At 43.4% G+C, this 22,359-nt stretch overlaps 1 protein-coding gene across 8 annotated transcripts in view; it reads right to left on the bottom strand.

Annotated features, from left to right (window-relative positions):
• Positions 1 to 22,359, bottom strand: part of SCUBE2 (signal peptide, CUB domain and EGF like domain containing 2) — a 104,027-nt gene that overhangs the window by 5,665 nt on the left and 76,003 nt on the right. For 3 of the 8 annotated variants that reach the window (XM_054970766.1, XM_054970768.1, XM_054970773.1), the window contains 5 exons: positions 7,605 to 7,775; positions 4,479 to 4,514; positions 1,954 to 2,121; positions 1,388 to 1,549; positions 671 to 868 (listed from right to left, as the gene is read on the bottom strand). In XM_054970766.1, the coding sequence (XP_054826741.1) occupies positions 671 to 868; positions 1,388 to 1,549; positions 1,954 to 2,121; positions 4,479 to 4,514; positions 7,605 to 7,775 (735 nt within the window). The remainder of the gene's footprint in view (positions 1 to 670; positions 869 to 1,387; positions 1,550 to 1,953; positions 2,122 to 4,478; positions 4,515 to 7,604; positions 7,776 to 22,359) is intronic. The other 5 variants (XM_054970767.1, XM_054970769.1, XM_054970774.1 and 2 more) reach the window with 3 other exon arrangements.

The raw sequence follows: 22,359 nt of genomic DNA, 5'->3' as shown, positions 1-22,359 counted from the left end.
GTGGTTTCTAGGCAAATTCCTTTCTTAAAAACAGCCCTGTGAGTGCTACAAGAGGAAGAGCTGTCATTTGGGTTCAGGGAATAATGCTGGGCTGTATGCCAGCACAGGAGCCATGAGCAACTACCCAATTTGGCGTAGGTCCTATAGCTGACTAATTATTGTGCTGATTTTTTTTTAGGGGGTGTGTGTTAGAATCTCACATACCTAACTGACAAAGTGTTGCTCTTTTAACTATATATGAAGACTGAAAATGTGCTCTTGGCTCTAAATGTAATATTCCCACTTAAAAAGAAACTAAAAAGGAAGGAAATACATTTTGTACAAGGTATCTTTTGAAATGCAAGTTCTTCTCAAAACATGCCTCAGCTACCTGTGTAACAAGCCGAGTTAATTTAAAAGTCAGTTCACTGTACAAGATGGCCATGCTCATAACACACATCCCTTTTACTCATTTGAACAATCTAACCTAGAGTTGCTAAGCTGGGTGGGATGACTGGAGGAGGGACAAGGGGGAGTGCATGTGATGCTGGCAACATCACCAGCATCACTACATCACTTCCAGGTACTATCAAAGGGTGGCTCTAGGAATTGTTAGAAACTCTATGGTAAATTGTACATCGCAATGTCAGCGACAATTTCTGATTTGTATACAAGTTTTATTTTTACTTACAACTTTTTCTCATTACAAGATAGTCTCCACATTCATCTTCTATCGGCAAAAATATTTCTGGGACCACAATCAGGATGCGGCGTTTTGGAGGTGGATTTATACTCCAGGTACACTCAGTATTTGCAGGGTAATTTCCAGGATAGTTTGGGGATTCAATGTATCCAGTAAATTCCCCAAGCTCACCACCACAGTGCCTATCTGAAAAAGGAATATATCACTCATAGCAAGAGCAGAGAGGAAGAGAAATTTCCAGGCAATGCTACCAATACCAAATCCCACCTTCCTAAGATCATATTAATAGGTAGGCACTTCTGATAGTTCAAGAGAGAGAGAGAGAGAAGAATCTATGTATAGTTTTTCCTGTGAATATTAACAGTAACTATAGAGAAATGCCCTCTACCCTAGAATTCACCCCAATATTTCAATTATTGTGACTACACTCTGACCACGAGCATAAAAACAAGGTGCTCAAGATAACATACTTAGTCCCCACACATTCACCTTTACAACAACCCAGTGAGGTAGGTTAGACTGAAGATAGTGACTGGCTCAAATAAACTTTAGGTCCAAGTTAAGATTTGAATCTAGGGACTCCCCAAGTCACTACAATGCACTGGTTCTTCATACAGACCCTAAATCCTCTTGCCTCCTGTTTTCACATTCTAACTGCTAATTGGTGGAGGCCCTTTCATTTCAGAGAGATTTTGATCTATTTACCTTTGCACTGTGTTACATTTGTTGATCCATCATAATCAGTAGTGGTATTCCCAGGGCACACAATGCAGTAATTTTGTCCAAACTCAGGTTGGTATGTTCCAATTGGGCAGCGGATACATCGGTGAGTTGTAGTGTTGTAGAAGTGACCGGGTGAGCACTGCACTGTAGAAAAAGAGTAAGCAAGTGGCATGGTACCATAATGCTAGTATGTCATGACATGATTTACTGTAACCTTTTAGTCGAAGGTCATTTTATCCATGATGACGGATTACACATCCATATATAAAATTACACATACTTGGAATGCATACCACACATGATAAATATACATGTGATTATCAATACAAACTGTGGGAATGCACCACATTGCAATACTTTCCAAACTGTATGTGACACAACTGATGGATATACATTTATCAGAATCTGCTGATATGGCATATAAAAAGGAGCTCAGATCCTCAACTTAACAATGATGCAAGATACGCCATTAAGAGATGGGATTGAAGCACGTGTGACTGAATAGTTTCTTGTGCACCCCCATTTCATCAAGAAGATTTTTTTTTTACCTTTAGTTTCACAATCCTGAAACACTTTTGCATAGGTATGTTTTGTCATTAGGCCTCCTCCACAGGTAAAACAAGATGTCCGTCCTGGCTCTGGCTGGTACATCCCAGGAGGACACAGAAGACAAGGCTTAAATCCATCTGAAGAATACTCACCTGGAGGGCACTGTCCTAGAGGGAAAACATATAGACACACACACACACACATATATATATATATATATATCAACTTTATGACTATACTAGAATGTATCGGGGCATCGAAAAAGCTCTGCCATCAAAAATTAGTTCAAATGCAGTTCAAAGTAAGTAAGAAAAGCAAATGAGTTGCTGTCATAATCTTCATCTTCAGTAATGTCATGAATCTTGAATATCATGCATAAAATAAAGTTCTGCCTTCTTTAATGTGTTGGATCCAAGGTGGGGGTGGGGGTGGGCAGGCAGGGACAAACAGGAAAAAAATTAGAACAACCATCTGAATGATTCCAGCAGTTCAAATAAAAGTTCAGGAAACTAATTGAGTTTACTGGAAGGCTCTACCTATGTGCAATCACCCTCTCGCTACAGTACACACACCTAGGGACCACACAAGGCCATTAAGGGCATTTCTCCCAGTCCCTGTCCCCATCCACCCTGACCTTCCACTCAGTCAAGAAACAGATTGAATGGAGGGGGGAGGGCTGGGTGGGGATATAAGAGGTTCACAGAAGTCTCCCGCTCTTCATAGGAGCTCTGCATGAATGATGAGCACTTAGGTACCAAAGGATGTGGGGAAGACTGGGCTCTCTTATACCCTATGCAGTTCTTTCATATTTGGGTGCAGTGGTCTGGATTTAATCCATTATTATCTGAGCTAATCTGCTATTATGCCATCTGCCAAGCACCACTTCAACTCGTTCTCCATTAACTCTTATGCAGTCATCTCACTCATGTCATGTCCTATTGAATTAACAGCAGATTGATGCTTGATTGACTGCTCTCCTTACTAACCTATAAGTAAAGCATCCTAAGAGCAGAAACTGTGCATTACATATTTTAAAACAAATGGAGTTTCAGTCCATGATTTAAATGGCTGACAATATAAAAATAATAAAATCCAACTCCTATTACTTTAATATCATCTCCTTGGCGCCTTCTGAAGTGCTTTGGTGTGCATACACTATGCAAACAGAACTAACCTACTAGAACTGATTATACACATATATCTGTCTCTTGCAGATTCTTTATGTAAATCTCCAAGTAATCTGTCTCCCAAATTTGCAGCATACTGATTGCAATGACAGGCCAAGTGATTAAACAGCTTCTGCTAGACACAGGATTACTTCTGCAGCTGCTTGGCTATGCTGTGAAGTTCTGCCCTTTTAAAGAGCTGTTAAAACTGTTAGTTTTGGTTTATAGTTCCAATAAATCAGTCCACTGAATCGTTGTTTTTGTTGGGGGGGTTAAATTGGCCTTGGCTTCATTTCAGGTTATTTAAGTTAGCAGCAAACAGGGCATTAACTGGTCATGATCAGGGATGAGGAATTTTGTTTACAGCTAATGAACTGAATTTAATAGGAACTGCCGCCTGAGTTTATGAATAGAGCACTACTATGGCGCTGTATGGCTCACTGCAGCAAAGAAAGGAGGAAAAATGCATCCTAAACACTGGTCTACAGGTCATAACACAAGAGAAACAAAGAACCCAGTTTTGCTCCAAGTCTTTCTTTTGAGACTGATGTATTATATTAACATGCAGGTTACAACGATAATTTCTAGTTAACGTGAACCATCTAGCAGATATGAATTTTCCTATAGCTGTAAACAGGTTTGTTTTCTCCATAACTACTATGTTGTGGATTATTATTAATCAGCTTCCAACACATGGCACACTTGGAAAGATCTAGCTGTACATATATGCCTATTTTAGCAGCCATAGAATTTACTCCTATCTATTCTCTGGATATTCCCTAAAAGCAAGACTTCAAAGGAACATGATAACATACAGCCTACCACCATAGTACAAACAATTTAGTAAATTCTCAGTTGTAACCAGTCCAACCATATATATTCCCTTCCTACGACAACCTAAGATATACTTTGCTCTGTTCCCACAATCATATACGGAATAAAGTTCCAACTAGAGATTACCTTATAATCAGTTTTAAAATACAATTAGATGAGACAAAAGACCTTTGACTAGATTTCTCAATATCTTTATTGGCAAGTAGCTATAGCTCTTTTGATTTAAGCTGGGAACATAGCAGCAGAACAAGAGAGATTAACCTTAGCTGCAATGGAGATCCTCTGCTAAAACTTCTAACTCCAGCAGGAAAACACTGTCTTTTCCTAAACCTGGGCTTATGTAGTGGAGAATTTCTATTGGGGAAGCAATATATGACATAAATGTTAAACAAAGCCCAGCTTCCTCACCAATACAGAATGATACCAAACAAACAATTTATCCTCATTCAAAGTTTGCCAGTATATTTTTCGTTATCCTGGGATGCTTGTCTAACCATATAAACATAAAGACCAACTTTTCATACCTCTACAGAACTTTACAGAAGGGATATACTGGGAGACTGAAAAAGAAACAGAAACTTTGGCAAAATATATACAAATAAAACCATCCATTTAAAAATTCACAGTTCATTACATCTATTATTAACAGAGGTGGGCATGAACCAGGAAAAAAACAAATCCGGTGGTTTGCGGTTTGTCCCATTTCAAAAACCACGAACTTTCACGAACTTGCCCCAGTTCGTGAACTGGTTTGTGGTTCGTGGGGTTTAAGCAGCACGGAAAGAGGCATTTCACACACACACACACCCCACTGGCTTGGATCAGCTGCTTGTCAGGGAGATCGCCAACAAGCAGCTGATCAGGAGGTTTAAATGCCCCTTTCTGTGCTGCTTTGCAACGGCACGGAAAGGGGCATTTCACCCCTGCAGGCTTGTATCAGCTGCTTGTCGAGGAGATCCCTGACAAGCAGCTGATCTGGGGTTTAAAATGCCCCTTTCTGTGCTGCTTTGGAATGGCACAGAAAGGGGCATTTCACCCCTGCAGGCTTGGATCAGCTGCTTGTCGAGGAGATCCCTGACAAGCAGCTGATCCGGGGTTTTAAATGCCCCTTTCTGTGCTGCTTTGCAACGGCACAGAAAAGGGAATTTCACCCCTGCAGGCTTGGATCAGCTACTTGTCGAGGAGGTCCCTAACAAGCAGCTGATCCGGGGTTTTAAATGCCCCTTTCTGTGCTGCTTTGCAGCGGCAGGGAAAGGGGCATTTCACCCCAACGCCTTGGACCCAACAAGTAGCGGATCAGGGGTTTAAATGCCCTTTTCTGTGCCGCTTTGCAGCAGCATAGAAAGGGGTATTGGACTTTTACACGAACCAAATGAACTGGCAGACCAGTTCATAGAAGTTCGTGGAAAACAGGCTTCCATGAACCGCTGGTTCGCAAAGCACAAACCAGCCAAGTTCGTGATGAACTTTAGTTTGTCTTGCAGTTCGTGCCCATCTCTAATTATTAATAATCCAGACTTGTAAAACGTTGTACCCTGGATTTATCAAAAGAACTTCATCATTAGCTCATTAAACTTCTTTCTTTCAACCATGCAATCTCCAACAGCATTGTGGTAGTAGATCCAAGATGCTGACCCACATGGTATATCTGAATTAGAAGCTTTACAAGCTTTTCTATAGCACCCATCACAAGGTAGATTCATATGATAAAAATGCAGTAGTTGATTAAAACCTTGCCATGTGGTGCCTATACTCCCTCAGGAAGCAGTATAGCCACAGTTTAATATTATCTACCCTATCCTTTCACATAATTCTGAAATGTTATGGTAAAGCCCTCTTCCTCTATCCAAGAGCAGTCCATTTCTGAAGCTTGCACTCCATTTGTCTTGAGAGGAGTAATTTACACTGGCCTATTTGTTTGTGCTATAAACCCTTTCATGAGTGAATAATACAAATGTGTCTGCAATGCAAAGAAAATACACCCCCACTTGGCACAATGTCAACTGCCTCAGATTGCTGAAGTAGGATGTGTAATGGTCATGCAAGTTTCCTGGATTTTTTAAAAGTCCTGTTTTAGCTTCAGTCCACAGATCTACCAGTGAAGCAAAAAAGACCAAAAAAAGCCATGACAAAAATCATGACTATACTAAAGCTAAAAATGTTGCCCCCTCATGTCGATATTCTGAAATAGCACTGATTTTCACATACTTCATCGCAAAAAACACTGAGAACATAAATATCTGTACTGGAGAAATGTCCACCCAGAGATTCATGCACATTACCTACCATGCTTACACATGCAGTGTAAGCACAGGAGTTTTCCGCACATGTATTTCCATCAGTTCTGGCCCCATACTGCTTTGATTTATCCCCTGAGTTCCACACACAGATTTTTTGCCTTAAGTTTTCACTGTGACTGTTTTGGTCCCCCCTCCCCATTTTTTTTGTTCTTTTGAGACCACTTCTACTCTGATCTTTTTTCCGGAAGCCAATTTTGAGTCAATTTTTCCCAGTGTGCAACATTTATTTCAGTTTTGTGTGTCCTGCCCATTCCCACCTTCCTCCACACCACTTTTTGATTATTGGACTTCATCATCTTCGAAACCACTCCTTTCCCTGCCTTCCTTTCTTGGTTTTGTTTTGATGTTTTTTAATGATCAATTTCATATTGATAGAGCAAACTAGTGTTGTAAAAATAGGTGCAGCAGATTCTCTGAATTCCCAGCTTTCATTTTAAAAAAGTCAGTCTCCAGTTCCTTCCCTTGTAGAGATATAAGAAAAAACATATCTCCACAAAGGAAGGGGGTAGAGACTTACTTTTTTAAAAAACAAAAGCTGGAATTTCAGAGAACCTGCTGCACCTTTTATTACAATCTTAGGTTGCTCTATCAATATGAAACTGATTATTTAAAAACAATTGGAAAAGTCTTGATGGCCCAAGGGAGGGGGTGCCAGAAAAAGCAGCTCAGTTTGTAAAAAACAGAGCTGCTACTGCTCTTGGCTTTGTTCCAACAGAGGTTGGCTTGCCCCACCAGTGCTGGCCTCTGCCTCCTGGCTCTGGGTCAGCCCAGTTAGAGCTCTCTAGATGGGGGGAACTTAGGTATGGGTGATGGAGCTGCTTCCTTTTTACAATTCCCCATGCAAAGACTTCCCCATGTGCTCATTCTTCATCTTTTTTTAAAATTCAGCCTTTATATTGATCTATCATCGTAAATATTCACAAAAAATAAAAAGGGGGTCTGTGATGTCACTGACAATGCCACCAATAACGACAGCACTCTCACTTGAAAATCCTGATTACTTAAGACTTATGTAGAACACAAACTGACTCTACAACTATAAAAATGCAAAGGGGGGCAGATATACAGAATAACCAGACCATAACTGATTCCAGTGCTTGAGGGTCAACAGCTAAGAAAGTCAGGAATAAATCAAATGCGCAGAAAAGCCCACAGTATAGATTGATGTAAGCATGGCAGAGCAATATATAAGGAAATGGCTATAAACTACCATTCTGGGTTTTTTAAATTATCCAACTGTTCTCAAGCAAGGATCAGGTTTCCAAAGGCTGAGCTCCTAGCTTCTTTCAAAATGTATGATGGAAGGAGAGTCAACACCATGTCTGTTTTGGAGGGTGGGAAAATCCTTACCTCCACATTCATATATAGTGCGAGCTCCAGCTGGTTTTTGGCTCCCTGGGTTCTGAGGAACTGGGCAAGGTTCGCAAGTTATTTGACCTTCATGGTCTTGGTAAGTTCCATTAGGACATAAAATACAACTTTCTTGCTCCCCATCATAATATGTTCCAACACTGCAGCTAGCTAACAACAGAAGACACAGCAGTCAGTCACACTAAATCAATAAACTTATTTTATCAAGTGTGTGAATATCACACAGCTCTAAGATTTGAACTTATGCAAGCTTGCTTGCTTTAAAATAAGAGATATATTAACTCAGAATTATTTATTACACTGTAATGCCTGAACATACATATATTATGGAGCACAATTTTCCAAAGTCTCACCATATGCTAATAATATATGACTAGCAAATTGACCTACTATCCACAAATAACACAAGAACACAGATCCTATGTTCACAACTTGAGAGGATACCAGGATGCAAACAATTGAGCCCCAAGAGAAATTTTACTCATGGTCTGTGTTAGATTGATAGCAATATTTGAAGGTAGGAAAAAATTCTATCAGGAAAGATAGATTAGTATCCCTGGAACAGGAAACCTTCTGCTTTTTATGCAGATAAAGGTATTATCCACAGGAGAAATTCAGCCTCAGAGAAAGACACCTGGCCTCTTCAACAGCTCTCCATTTCTGGAGCATGGTGGTCTCGATTTTATTTATTTATTTAAGTTGATAGGTAGGGGGGCTTATGATCCTGATTTGTAGAGGGGTTGGACTAGATGTTCTTTCCCTCCAACCTCATTCTGTAGTGTGCATGCTTTATATCTGTATCCCTGACACTTCCAGTTAAAAGTTCTCTGGTAGCAGGGCAGGAAAGCAGTGCTTTATGTTGGCCACCTGGAATCCTTGCAGAAAGGTGGAATATAAATAATTACAAGGTGAGTGCAGAGATAGTCTGGATGGACATGACTGGGCTTGGAGGACCAACAGTTTGACTACCAACAGTACAGTTTCCTATGTTCAATTCCATTGCTCAAAAATTCAGTGAAAGAAGCTGATTACACACCTGAATATTCACACACAGCTACAACATAGTGAAAAGTTGGGGTGTGCATAATGGAATAAACGAGCCAAAATTTATACAGAAATAGCTGGTTCAGCTCATTAAAGGGGCTTGTAGAACAGAACAGAATTGGTAACCCAAGCTATAATGAGTTCCTCCCACTGATCAGTTCATGTGTTTTAGCTCAGTTCTTACCAGTGCAGCAGCAGTGCAAGCAGACAGGCCAGTATCATTGTGGTGGGAAAGGGAATGAGCCAATCAAAAGGAAAGGAGTGCCCATTGTCTGTTGGAGGGGAGAGGGGAAGGTGATTTTTTTTTGGTCACTTCCTAGGTAACTACTTTGTCTCGCAGCTAATGGGAAATATAGAGAAAGGGATACTAGCTTTGTCTTCCTTGTCTTCCTCTCCATTCAGGCATCCTTGAGACACATGCAAGGTGCCCCCTGTATCTCCCTTACCCAGAGCTGGAAGAAGTGCTGCTTGATAGGTGGGGCCTGGTGCACTGGAAGCTGGGCAGCTGCAGCCCAACTAGCTGAGAAAAGAGCTTGGTTGCTGCCCAGTGGTGATTGGTTCCCCAAAAGGGGAGTGAACCCCTTCCCCTCCAGGCCATATGAGAGAGACTGGTGCCTGAGAGATGTCATCCTCCTTTCAATGACTTCAGTAAGAGGGCATTTCATCTGTTGTGGAGGAGGTGGGCAGGGGCCTGACACCACTGAGAACTTGTAGGGTCAATGCTTTGGACACAGATTGTATTCTGTGCAATTTTGGTGACATTACATGAAAAAACACTGTCCCACAGCCTCAGTTCCCATCCCCCCTGACAAGAACTATAAGCATTTGCACATGGATGGCCAACACACAGCCAAACTTAATGATAACTGGGAAAACCCAAAAAGATTAGACCCAAGCTGGCACCAGCCCACCCATAACAAAACAATAACGTTATGGACTTCATTTGGAAGCCCCGGATTGGAATCTTAAACAGTAAAATTCAAATTACACACTCCTAGTGAAATGTACTGTAATAAGGTAAGGAAAAGGCTTAAGACATTATCATAGACCATGCACTAGGGAAAAGGAAAGAGAAGTTATTACATTAAAATTGTCATTTCAGCACATAAACTACATTCATTAGTATCAATGCACAGCATTTTAAATTTCTCTGACTTCAATGGGAGAATTAAGCTTACACTTAAAGCTGGAATTCTGGGATATATTTTCTGTGTAAAAGCAAGGAACGCTGTCAACTTTGACATGAACATGATGGCCACAGAAACGTATGTTGCTTGACTTGAACAGATACAAGGCAATCTCCTGACCTGATTGCCTCAATGTCTTTGGTTACACCATTTAGGCAATATACCTGGTATAATAGTGCTAACAGTCTCATACAGAAAAAAATTATAGAAATATACTTCCACTGACATCAGTAAACAGACGGGGAAGCAGATTCACAAGCAGGATGAAGAGATGTTAGAAGTAAGTCCACAGAGACAGCTAAACAGTTAGTACCCAATTCAGATGGAACGTTTTCCTTTTAACTAAGTGCTTTTTAAAATTATAAACAATGGTAGATGAGGGAGCAACGGTTGTAAAAATGTATTGTAATCAATGACCTAATAATACTTCTTCCTCAGTTTACTGATACTGGCAGAAATATAATTCCATAATTTTTTTTCCATTTGAGCCAATTAGTGCTGTAACACCAGTAACATTGCCTAATGATAGAAACCACATAATAGTAGCAATTTCAGTTTTAAAAAATTGTGCAAGCAGGTTGGTTATAGACTGACAACTGGCACTATGCTTTCCACAATACAGAAGAGAGCAGTGTAATAAGGGATGTGCAATTCGGGTTCAGTATTCCTTTTAAAATACTGAATTTTGCCTGATTCAGTAAAATTCAGTATTCCCGAACTTGCTAAGGAACAGCAAAGAAACACTGTTTTCCTGCCTTTTTTTTAACCAAATGGGAGGGGGAGGAGGGGGGAATAAGTGGCTAATCCTTGCAGAGGCTCTCCTTCTCTGGGATTCTCTAGGAGGAGAGTGCCTTTTTCAAACTGCCCTGCAAGGAGTTAAATAGACAGGTTTGCCTCAGAGCAGCCATTTTGTGCGGTGTGTGTGCTCTGGTTGCCTGAAGATCTGAGCCCATGCAGGTTGCTGGCTGCAGATTCTCTCTGTGGTCTGGCCTGGATCTGGTCTGCTTTGAATTCGATATGGATCCTGCTGCCCAGTGGATTCCTGCTGCTGCCTACTGAGACCTGCTGCTGCACCTGGAGCAGTTCTACTGCTACCTGGTTTGAGAGTTGTAAACTCACTGGGTTTTTCCTTTCTTTGGGGGCAGGGGGTTGGCCTGGTGTTTGGGAGGGATAGGGTTGGGGGGAGGTAAAAGGTTTTTTTTTTTTACTTTGCATTTTAAAAACTGGGTTTTTTGCTATGTGGGGGATGCTTGATTGGGCTTTTATGGGGGGGGTCTTTGGTTTGAAGTTGGTTACTGTTCATTTTGCTGCTCATTCTTATGGGAGGGTGGTCTTTTTTGTTTTATCTTCTTGTGGGTGATTTGTTGTCTGATGTTACTGTTCCAGTTAATTTTATTAAATTCTCCTTTTCTTCTGGGGTGTACGTGTTTTCCCTTGTTGTTGGTGCTTAGGGTGCTGTTTCTTTATGGTATTTTTTGCTTGATGTTTTTTGTTGGATTCTGTTTTCTGTTGACATAAGTTTAGTTTGGTGTTCAATTGTTGTCGGTCATTGTTCTTTAGGGGGAGGGGAGGTGTTTGCTGCAGTGCTTGATTCAATTTAGCTTAAATTACCTAGTGGTGTTTCGGTGTACTTTTTGGGTATCCTAAGAGGGTTGTGAACTTTTAAAAAGTGTTAAGATTACTAGTTGTAGGTGATGTAAAGCAAACTTAACTGGTAGCTTTTAAGGCCCAAACAGAGTTTCCCTCCATTTAATAGGCTTGTGTAGGAATTAAAAAGAGTTCAGGTTCTAGTCAAATTCTATAGATAAATAGGCCGCCTGTTAGTGACGTTTAACTAGGCTTTCTTTGCCCACCTCTGGCTCCCTTGTAGCCAGGCTAGACACATTAGAAGTAGGTTTTTTATCATAGGCTTACCTGTAGATTGGGGTTCAAGGGTAGCTTGATTCCTGAAGAGGAATTAAGCGGCTTGCTAGTGTAGTGCCACATACCTAAATAGGGCCTTTTAAAAAGAGATTTGTGTGTCTGTCTCCAGGTTTAGACCCACAAAGCTAGCTTTCAGAGTAGGTAGGTGCTTTGAGTGGGTTGGTAATTTAATTGTTTAAAAAGGTTATTATTTAGTGTAGGTTACAGGCAGCAGAAAAATGAGTGACAGGAGACCAGAGAGAAGTCCTAGGGGAGAGGAATGGAGTGGAAGGGGAGGGATGTGACTCTTCCCCCACCTGCACGGAGGAGGCCCATTCCAGTGTAGCTGCCATTCACCAGCCTGGCTTCTGGTGACAGCAAGAGGGTTTGCAAGGCCCTCTTTTCTGAGGCAGCTGCAGGAGCACCACCCCCACCACAGGTGCCTGAGGCAGAAGCTAGCACTGGGCAGGGGTCTGCTGCTGAGGCTCCCCCTCCCCCAGCTGTTGAGACCCAGAAGTGGGAGGAGGAGCAGCATGAGGAGTCTTTTGGAGTGGGCTTGGGGGAACATGAGTTTCCCATTCCTTGTGCTCAGCCCAGGGGCCTGGAGGATGTTGGAGGAACTGGCAGAGGGGCCCACTATCGGTCAGCCTTCCCCAGTTTCCTCTGAGGCCACCAGAAGCCTTTACTGGGAGAGGCAGGAGGAGAAGATGGTGGAAGAAGAGAAAGAGATTATAGTAGTGGTGACTCCCACATCTCTACCCCTTTACCCTCAGCCATCTTCTTCTGCCCACCCTAGACATGGTGTGTCTGGCCCAAACACCTCATAGGAAGTGCCTGTGGTGGTGCCTGAAGCTGCAGGGCAGCATGTCTCCCTTTGCCCTTCAACATCTGGGAGCATTTTCAGAAGTCAGAGGACCCCTGGTATGCACAGTGCTACACTGTGGGACCCGGGTCAGTCGAGGGAGGATGTGAATCATCTCTTGCCAACCAGCCTCAGGAACCACGAGGAAGCACCATCAGGCGGTGCTTCTTTTGGGGGGGGGGAGACTGGCACCACATGGTGGCCAGAAAGCCAGCAGGGAGGCTGTCCTGCAACCACCTCTGGCGCACTCCCCTCCAAAGGTTTCCAATAGGGAAGGGACACCAAGCATCTCTGCCAGAGATGTTTGGTACACATGGCACTAGTGTGCCAAGAGAGGGAATCCAGAGGGCATCTAGGCTCGTCACTTGGATGATTGCGGAGATAATCGCCTTTCTGTGTAGTAGAGGACTGCAGCTTCTGAAGGCTACTCCAGCTAATCTGTCCTTGGTACATGCCCTCTGCTCACACTATGCTGAGCAGGACTGTGGTGCCCTCCCATGTACAGGGCTACTAAGGAGCACGTGAAGGCACAGTTGTTTCACGCCACCGGAAGAACTGTGCACTTCATATTGAACATATGGATGTGAAAGCAAAGGATATGAAGTACCTCTCGTTTACTGCACACTGATGGCAACCTGATTACCTTCAGGGTGAGGGGCGGGATGACCAGTGTCAGGCAGGGCCAGATGGGAGACTGCTGGGCCAGCTACTGCAAGGCTTTGCTCCATGCCAAGGTTCTTGCTGTGGTGCACACAGCAGAGAACATCACTGTCGCCAATTGAGAGGGAATTACTGGACTGGGTAGGTGAAGGCAGGGTCATCATGGGATACATGACTAATGGTAGTGCAAACATGAAGGCAGTGGTGGCGTGAGTAGGCCTCAAGCACATTTACTGTGCAGCCCACAAACTTCACTTCCTGCAAAAGGACACACTTGGTCTGGGTTCCGATGAACCTGCAGAGGACCCCACAATTCATGATTTCCAGTTCCTCTTCAGAAAATGCAGCATGAAAGCAACTCACCGACTGCATCAGAAGCAGGCTGAGACTGGTGTGCTGGAGCATCGCCTGACCTCCAATATTGTCACTTGCTAGAACTCCACTCATGCCATGCTTGAGAGTTCAATGGAGCAGTAGACCGCCCTCACATTGTAGCTCTCAGAGAGAGACACTTGGAAGAGGGAGGGGGAGTTCATCCCAGAGGATTGGCCCCATATCTCCCAGACAGTGCTGAGGCCCTTCAGGGAATTCACTGCTGTGGTCTCATCTGACAAAGTGACCCTGGGTCTGGTCATTCCTCTGGTGCATACACTCCAGAGTGCTATGGTTTCCTTCCTGGACTCAGACACAGGATGTGCAGACCTCGTTCCAGGAGTGTGCATGCTTGTGAGAAGGCTGCAACAGGGCATCACGTCCCAGCTGCAACCTCTCATCGAGAAGGAGTCATGTGTTGGCGACCATGCGCGTCTTGTACATCAAGGTCACCGTTGCTGAGCAGGCCAGGAACCTCACCAGCATGAGAGATGCCATCTCTTTGCAGGTGCGGCATACGCAGGCCAAGAGGAGTTTCTTGCCAGCAGAGGGAGTGGGGGAGGGGCTCTGTTGGTCCCCCCACAGCCAGCGCCAGGATATCTATGGAGATGGAGATACTCTGGCATGCCCTTGGCCCCTCTGCATGAGCCAGGATTTGGTGGAGGCAATAGTTAGGGACTACCTTTCAGAGCCCTGTGAGTTGCTTTCCACCGATCTGCTGAGCTACTGGGCCAAGAAAGAGGCAGTCTGGCCAGACTTCTCTCTTGAGACTCAGAAGCTCCTCTCATGCCCTCTGATGAGCATGGAGAGCAACTGCAACTTTTCCCATGTGGGCAATGTTGACAGCTCACATCATACTCGCCTGCTCCCCTGGAGAGTAGAGCAGTTGGTCTTCCTGAAGGTCAACATACCACTCTTCAATTTCCCAACTTTGGACTTCCAGGCAGAGTGAATGAGGTGAGCACACCTTGTGGCCTGCATCCTCTGGGAGTATGTGAGGTAGGGAAAAATGCTCTTCCCACGACTTAAAAGTTAAATAGAAAACCAGCAGGAGAAGGACAGTTGATTCAATTGGCACAGCAAATGCACACAGCAATTTGCCCCCCCCCCCAACACACACACCACAAAACCACCAGCCTGTATTAGCACAAATTTCAGCAGATAATTGAGAAAAGAGGCCCCAGAAATGTTTTTCTCTTGCCACTGGGATGGGAAGAGCCAGAGAGAGATGTTAGGGTAAGTAGAGAATGACAAACTGTGTCACAAAGGGAAACCCACAGAAATATCCAAATGAAGCTACAGAATGCTGTTGTGTAATATAATATATGTAATGTGTTGTTCTAATGTTAACCTAATTTTCCTCACGGCAAGGGTGGGAGGGATGGCTAATGTAATGTATTGATCTAATGTGTTGTTCGGTGGTTAACTTTCGTTCTTTCAGGGGTAGGAGGGGGACGATAATGAAGACTGCTATAGAGAGAGGATTACTTGAGTTTTCCAAGTACGTCACTGTCAGTTTCAGCCGGAGGCCACATGGTTGAGATCCATCTTATGCAACTCTGCTTGCTTTCCATTGCCTTGTGCTTGTGGCTGGTTACTGCTTGGTTCTATTCTCTGGTGTAATGTTGGCCCTAATAGAGAACAATGGAGCAGGCTGCTCAGGGGGTGCTGAAGTTTTGGTGGGAGGCATCAATTTGGTTCTGTTGAGCTTCCCCAGGGATGAACTTCCATTTGGAAGTGCGCCTTGGCTGTAGTATCCTTGCCCTGTGTGCCCCTGGGAAAGGACTTGTAAAAGTTCTCATCATTGGGAACAATGGAGAGTGGCTGATCAGCCTGGTCAGGGGGCACTGGGGTTTTTAGGGCGGGTGTCAGTTTGGTTCTCTTGGACTGTGTGATGTGGAGCTTTCATTTGGGAGTATGCCTCTGGCCATTGCAGTCTTGGTCCATGTGTTTCTGCAGTGGGAGTCAGCTTGGGCTTTTTCTCCACAACAGGAACAAATTGAGTGGCTGCTGGGGGCAACTTGTTCAGGGACCCACAGAATTGGACCTTGGGGTCCAGTCTCCCTGAAACTTGGGGGGGGGGGTGTCTTTTGAGGACAGTCAGAAGTAAGTCCCCTGAAAATGTGGTGGATTTTGCTTTCAAAATGCCACCGTCATCACCCTGGATAGCCCCCATAGTTTTCCCCATAGAGAATAATAGAAATTGAAGCTGGCTGGGGGGCTCCTTCTTGGGATCTAATCTTTATGAAACTTGGGGGGGGGGTCATTAAAGGACAATTGAGAGTACGTCCCCTGAAAATTTGGTGAAATTCATTCAAAAATGACCTCCTTAGACCACAGGAAATAAAATAAAATAGTTTCCCATAGGAAACAGCGGCCAAATTTTATCAAATATGCTCTATAATACTGAACCCAACTACAGAATCCATTTGGTTTTCAGGGAATACCAAATTTATTTTTCCAGTTTGGTATTTTTTTCCTGTACACACCCCTAAGTGTAATTATATGAAATGGACACATACAAACTTGTTCAGACATACTCAGATAATTAGCCAATCAACTCCCTTATCGCAATTAGTGAGCAGAATGTGAGCTGAACCGGAAAGAGCTTGAGCATCTTTAGTAAAAATATGGATAGAACTGGGCTATAAATCTCTCCTTTCTAAATTGGTGGGGCTAAAAATTCTTTGGCTGGGTTGTGTCTTCAGTTTTTACTAGTAAATCCACAGATACAGGTTGCTTACCTGTAACTGCTGTTGTTCAAGAGGTTATCTGTGCATTCACACTGAACGGTTTTGTGCCTCTGCAGAGCTATGATTTGGAAACTTCTAGAGCTAGCTTTCAGAAAATCATGCAAGTCTCCTCTCCTCAGAAATGCCATGCATGCCTAAAAGGGGAGGAGTTGCACCTTCCAAAACTTAAAGGGTTTGCCACAGCAAGTTAAAGACTTACAAATGCACAGATTACTAATCTAAGAATTACAGCAACAGGCCAGCAAGCCTGTTTTGTCGAAGGCTTTCACGGCCGGAGAACGATGGTTGTTGGGGGTTTTCCGGGCTGTCTTGCCGTGGTCTTGGCATTGTAGTTCCTGACGTTTCGCCAGCAGCTGTGGCTGGCATCTTCAGAGGTGTAGCACCAAAAGACAGAGATCTCTCAGTGTCACAGTGTGGAAAAGATGTAGGTCATTTGTATCTACTCAGGAGGGGTGGGGTTGAGCTGAGTCATTCTGTAAGAGTTTCCCAGGGTGTGGAATGCTAATGGCGGGAGGCTTCACTGTATCCTGAGGCGGTTCTTTTGCATATGGATTGGTGCTTGATGTGCTAATCTTCTCTGCAGGGCTATTGTCGGGTGTGGAGTGTTTTGTTGGCCTGGTGTTTTTCAGAACTGGAGCCCATGCTCTGTTCATTCTTAAGGTTTCTTCTTTCCTGTTGAAGTTTTGCTTATGCTTGTGAATTTCAATGGCTTCCCTGTGCAGTCTGACAAAGTAGTTGGAAGTGTTGTCCAGTATTTTGGTGTCCCGGAATAAGATACTGTGCCCTGTTTGAGTTAGGCTATGTTCAGCCACTGCTGATTTTTCAGGCTGTCCAAGTCTGCAGTGTCTTTCATGTTCTTTTATTCTTGTCTGGATGCTACGCTTTGTGGTCCCGATGTAAACTTGTCCACAGCTGCAGGGTATACGGTATACTCCTGCAGAGGTGAGGGGATCTCTGCTGTCTTTTGCTGATCGTAGCATCTGTTGTATTTTTCGGGTGGGTCTGAATACTGCTTGAAGGTTATGCTTTTTCATAAGCTTTCCCATCTGATCAGTAATTCCTTTGATATATGGCAAAAACACTTTTCCTGTGGGAGACTGTTTTTCTTTGGTTGTTTGATTCATCCTGGGTTTGATTGCTCTTCGGATTTCATTTCTGGAGTAGCCATTTGCCTGAAGTGCGTGGTTTAGATGATTAATTTCCTCATTGAGAAAGCGCGGCTCACATATCCGTCTTGCACGATCCACTAATGTTTTCATTATGCCTCTTTTCTGTCGGGGGTGGTGATTGGAGTTTTTGTGTAAGTACCGATCAGTGTGAGTTGGTTTCCTGTAGACCTTGTGACCTAACTGAAAGTTTGCTTTGCGGATGACCAAGGTATCCAGGAATGAGAGTTTTCCCTCACTTTCTTTCTCCATTGTGAATTGTATGTTCAGGTGGATGTTGTTGAGATGATTCAAAAACTCCCTCAATTCTTCCTCCCCATGGCTCCAAATGATGAATGTATCATCCACAATGTATCATCCTGGACCCCTCCACCTACAAAAAACTAAAACGAGATCCCACTTGCAAAATCACCAGGCTAACAAATGCGCTGATCAAGAATTCCTCACTACATCCCGACACGCACAGCAAACTATGCAAGACAGAAGCACAGCCACCTAGACTATATGGACTCCCCAAAAATACATAAAGATTCAGTCCCACTCCGACCCATTGTGAGTGCCATTGGTTCACCGACATATGAATTAGCTAGACATCTGGCAGATCTCCTGCAGGACCACATCGGGAAAACCTCGTCTTACATCAAAGATTCAGCAGATTTCATCAACAAAATCAGTTCTCTGAAACTCAATCCACAAGACATACTTGTCAGTTTTGATGTTGTATCCCTGTTTACCAAGGTTCCAGTAAAAGACACTATTGCACTGATTAATCAGATTTTCCCAGAGGATGTAACAGCCTTATTCCATCATTGTCTGACAACCAGTTACTTCCAATGGGACAACGAATTCTATGAACAGATGGATGGGGTGGCCATGGGGAGCCCACTCAGCCCAGTTATAGCAAACTTCTACATGGAACATTTTGAAAAAACAGCTCTAGAATCAGCACCCCACAAACCCAGTGTATGGTTCCGGTTTGTGGATGATACATTCATCATTTGGAGCCATGGGGAGGAAGAATTGAGGGAGTTTTTGAATCATCTCAACAACATCCACCTGAACATACAATTCACAATGGAGAAAGAAAGTGAGGGAAAACTCTCATTCCTGGATACCTTGGTCATCCGCAAAGCAAACTTTCAGTTAGGTCACAAGGTCTACAGGAAACCAACTCACACTGATCGGTACTTACACAAAAACTCCAATCACCACCCCCGACAGAAAAGAGGCATAATGAAAACATTAGTGGATCGTGCAAGACGGATATGTGAGCCGCGCTTTCTCAATGAGGAAATTAATCATCTAAACCACGCACTTCAGGCAAATGGCTACTCCAGAAATGAAATCCGAAGAGCAATCAAACCCAGGATGAATCAAACAACCAAAGAAAAACAGTCTCCCACAGGAAAAGTGTTTTTGCCATATATCAAAGGAATTACTGATCAGATGGGAAAGCTTATGAAAAAGCATAACCTTCAAGCAGTATTCAGACCCACCCGAAAAATACAACAGATGCTACGATCAGCAAAAGACAGCAGAGATCCCCTCACCTCTGCAGGAGTATACCGTATACCCTGCAGCTGTGGACAAGTTTACATCGGGACCACAAAGCGTAGCATCCAGACAAGAATAAAAGAACATGAAAGACACTGCAGACTTGGACAGCCTGAAAAATCAGCAGTGGCTGAACATAGCCTAACTCAAACAGGGCACAGTATCTTATTCCAGGACACCAAAATACTGGACAACACTTCCAACTACTTTGTCAGACTGCACAGGGAAGCCATTGAAATTCACAAGCATAAGCAAAACTTCAACAGGAAAGAAGAAACCTTAAGAATGAACAGAGCATGGGCTCCAGTTCTGAAAAACACCAGGCCAACAAAACACTCCACACCCGACAATAGCCCTGCAGAGAAGATTAGCACATCAAGCACCAATCCATATGCAAAAGAACCGCCTCAGGATACAGTGAAGCCTCCCGCCATTAGCATTCCACACCCTGGGAAACTCTTACAGAATGACTCAGCTCAACCCCACCCCTCCTGAGTAGATACAAATGACCTACATCTTTTCCACACTGTGACACTGAGAGATCTCTGTCTTTTGGTGCTACACCTCTGAAGATGCCAGCCACAGCTGCTGGCGAAACGTCAGGAACTACAATGCCAAGACCACGGCAAGACAGCCCGGAAAACCCCCAACAACCATCAAGCCTGTTTTCATTAATTATTGGGTTCTGTGCATCACACTGACAGGTATCAGCTACCAGCTGACCTATCTGGAAATGGGTGGGGGTGCTTCAGGGAAAGAAAGCTCACCAGAACACTGCATCTGCTCTGGCTCTGATAACTGGGATAAAGAGCCCCATAAAGGCAGAATGCTAGACTCTGATGGCTCCTCAGCAGGCCTCAGGAAGAGGAATCCCCTTGCTGAATGTAGAAGGGAAATACTGCTCTCAGGGAGTCAGCCTGAACTGTCCCGGGAAGTGGGCTATGAGTAGAAAGGTGCGACATCTCCCCTTTAAGGCACATGTAGTCTTGAGGATGTGTTTCTGACAGGAAGATTTCATACCTAAAAGCTAGCCATTTTCAAATCATAGCTTTGCACAGGTGCAGTGCCCATCAGTGTGGTGTGCAGAGAACATAAAGTAGTAACAATTGTCTGTTCTTTTGAAGAATTAAGAGTTTGTGCAAAAACAGTAAAAATAAAATACATACTTTTAAAAAACCTTGATTCATATATGACTGAACTGGAAAAGAGCAAATGGATACTAAAATAAAAGCTATGAATTCCTGATGAGGTTTTAAAGAGCAGACTCCTACCAGATGACTGATTCCCAGTCAGATATTCCCAATAGATATTTTCAAGAATGTAACACATCCTTGTGTTCACTTGTATCATTTTAAATGGGTCCCTTATTCATAGCTTGTTAGATATGACTCGCTACAAGTGATGCAAGTCTACTCAGAGAAATATTTAAGATCAATGCAAGCTTGCAGCAAGTTGTCCTTCATGACACGTCCAGTGCCCCTAAGATCAATGGTTATGTGAGTGTGTTTTAACATATTATTTCATACAAATAAGGAAGTTATGGTTTTTCTTTAAGCAGCAATGTCAGGGCCTCAACTTTTTTTGAACAAATATTGACCAATGAAGCTAAAAAGTGTATTAGCCACATCATACAAAATGCCAGGCATGCCACAGTATGCAAGATGTGCCTGTTTTCAAATGCAGACCAAAGAGTTGAAAATAATGACACTACAACATCAAGGACTCAACAAGCTTTCTTCACTTGTTCTTTCTTTCACTTCAAGGTGCTTGTTTTCCTTTAAAATGAGCTAAAGAACCAATTGCCTTCTGCAGACTTCATTCCTGTAACCACAGTCTTTGTTTGTCTTCAAGGACCATTAAAATCCTATTCTAAACTTTCACACAGCTGTTTAGGGGGGCGGGAAGCAAAAGCTATTCTGATGCAAAAGAAAAGAGGGGAAAAGAGGCACCCACAGGGAGCCAGGCTTTGCAGTTATAAAGACATTTAAAAGCTCTTTCCTTCTATTCAATGCTTTAAGCCTTTGAGTTTTTGATGCTATAGACAAATACTATAGTGTCTCAGTATCTAAGAAGGTGAACCCCATAAAAGAGGTCGTGATCCACAACTAACCATTCCGTTAAGAACCATGCCCTGACTTCATTAAAAAAGCCACAAAATGATGGAAACTTATTTCTAAGCAGTTCCCTATATTGTTTTAGGATCTTTTTGTTTGGTTTTTAACTGGCTCACAGACTGTGGTCATATGGAGAATTGAGCATTAGGTCTTAAGTCCATTATTTCTGAAACTGTGAGCTGGCAGAATAGATAGCTATTTATCTAAGGTTTGGGGGTGGGGGAGGAATCTCCATCCTGGCATGTCTTTCAAAATCTTTTCTTAGTGAAGGGGAAAAAACAGTTGTAATGTGTAGAGAATTCACATTCTATGTTGCAGATATGCTTGCCACAGTGAAAAGGTATAAAGTGTGAACAGAAGACATGCATACAAACATACAAAGGTTGAACAACAGGAAGCATGTGCCTTCACAAAACAGTGATAACAGACATGCCTTTACTTATTTTATTTCATATTGTTCATTTGGAGACACAGAGAACATGTCTGCTTTCCTAAACACAAATCAGCGCTGATCACCAGTTACTGAAACTTTTGCACTAGATCCACACTTTATGTTTCCAAGTACTGGGGTATTTTGCAGTAGCAGGACAATCCCTAAGTGTTATAGGGCGTACAGAGATATTGCTTGGTTTTCTCTGTAATGTTTTCTCACTGGCTCTCATTTCAAAAAGACCCAGTTTGGTGTAGGAGGGCCAGTTTGATGTAGTGGTTAAGAGCGGTGGGACTCTAATCTGGAGAACTGGGTTTGATTCCCCACTCCTCCACTTGAAGCCAGCTGAGTGACCTTGGGTCAGTCACAGCTCTTCCAGAGCTCTCTCAGCCCCACCCATCTCATAGGGTGTTTGTTGTGGGGATAATCCTGCTATATAAAAGGCAAGCCATATTGGCGACTATTCACTTTAATCCCTGTGCAGGCGTACTTGTAAGCCCCTCCACAGGGATAAAAAATGAGTCATGGGCAACACAGCTTGCCTTCCCACCACCACAGCAGCCTCCTTGGGGCCTCCAAAGGCCTGGGAAGGCCTAGTGAAGTGGCCTGGCCTGCCAGTGGTCCAAAAAGGCCGGCACAGTGGCAGAAAAGCCCAGCATGGTAGCCCAACCCTCCAGAGGCCTGGGAAGA

The sequence above is a fragment of the Eublepharis macularius genome, chromosome 2 (assembly GCF_028583425.1).
Source record: "Eublepharis macularius isolate TG4126 chromosome 2, MPM_Emac_v1.0, whole genome shotgun sequence".
NCBI classification, from domain to species: domain Eukaryota; kingdom Metazoa; phylum Chordata; class Lepidosauria; order Squamata; family Eublepharidae; genus Eublepharis; species Eublepharis macularius.
Note: the sequence above shows the minus strand (reverse complement) of the source record. Positions and strands in the feature narration are given on the sequence as shown.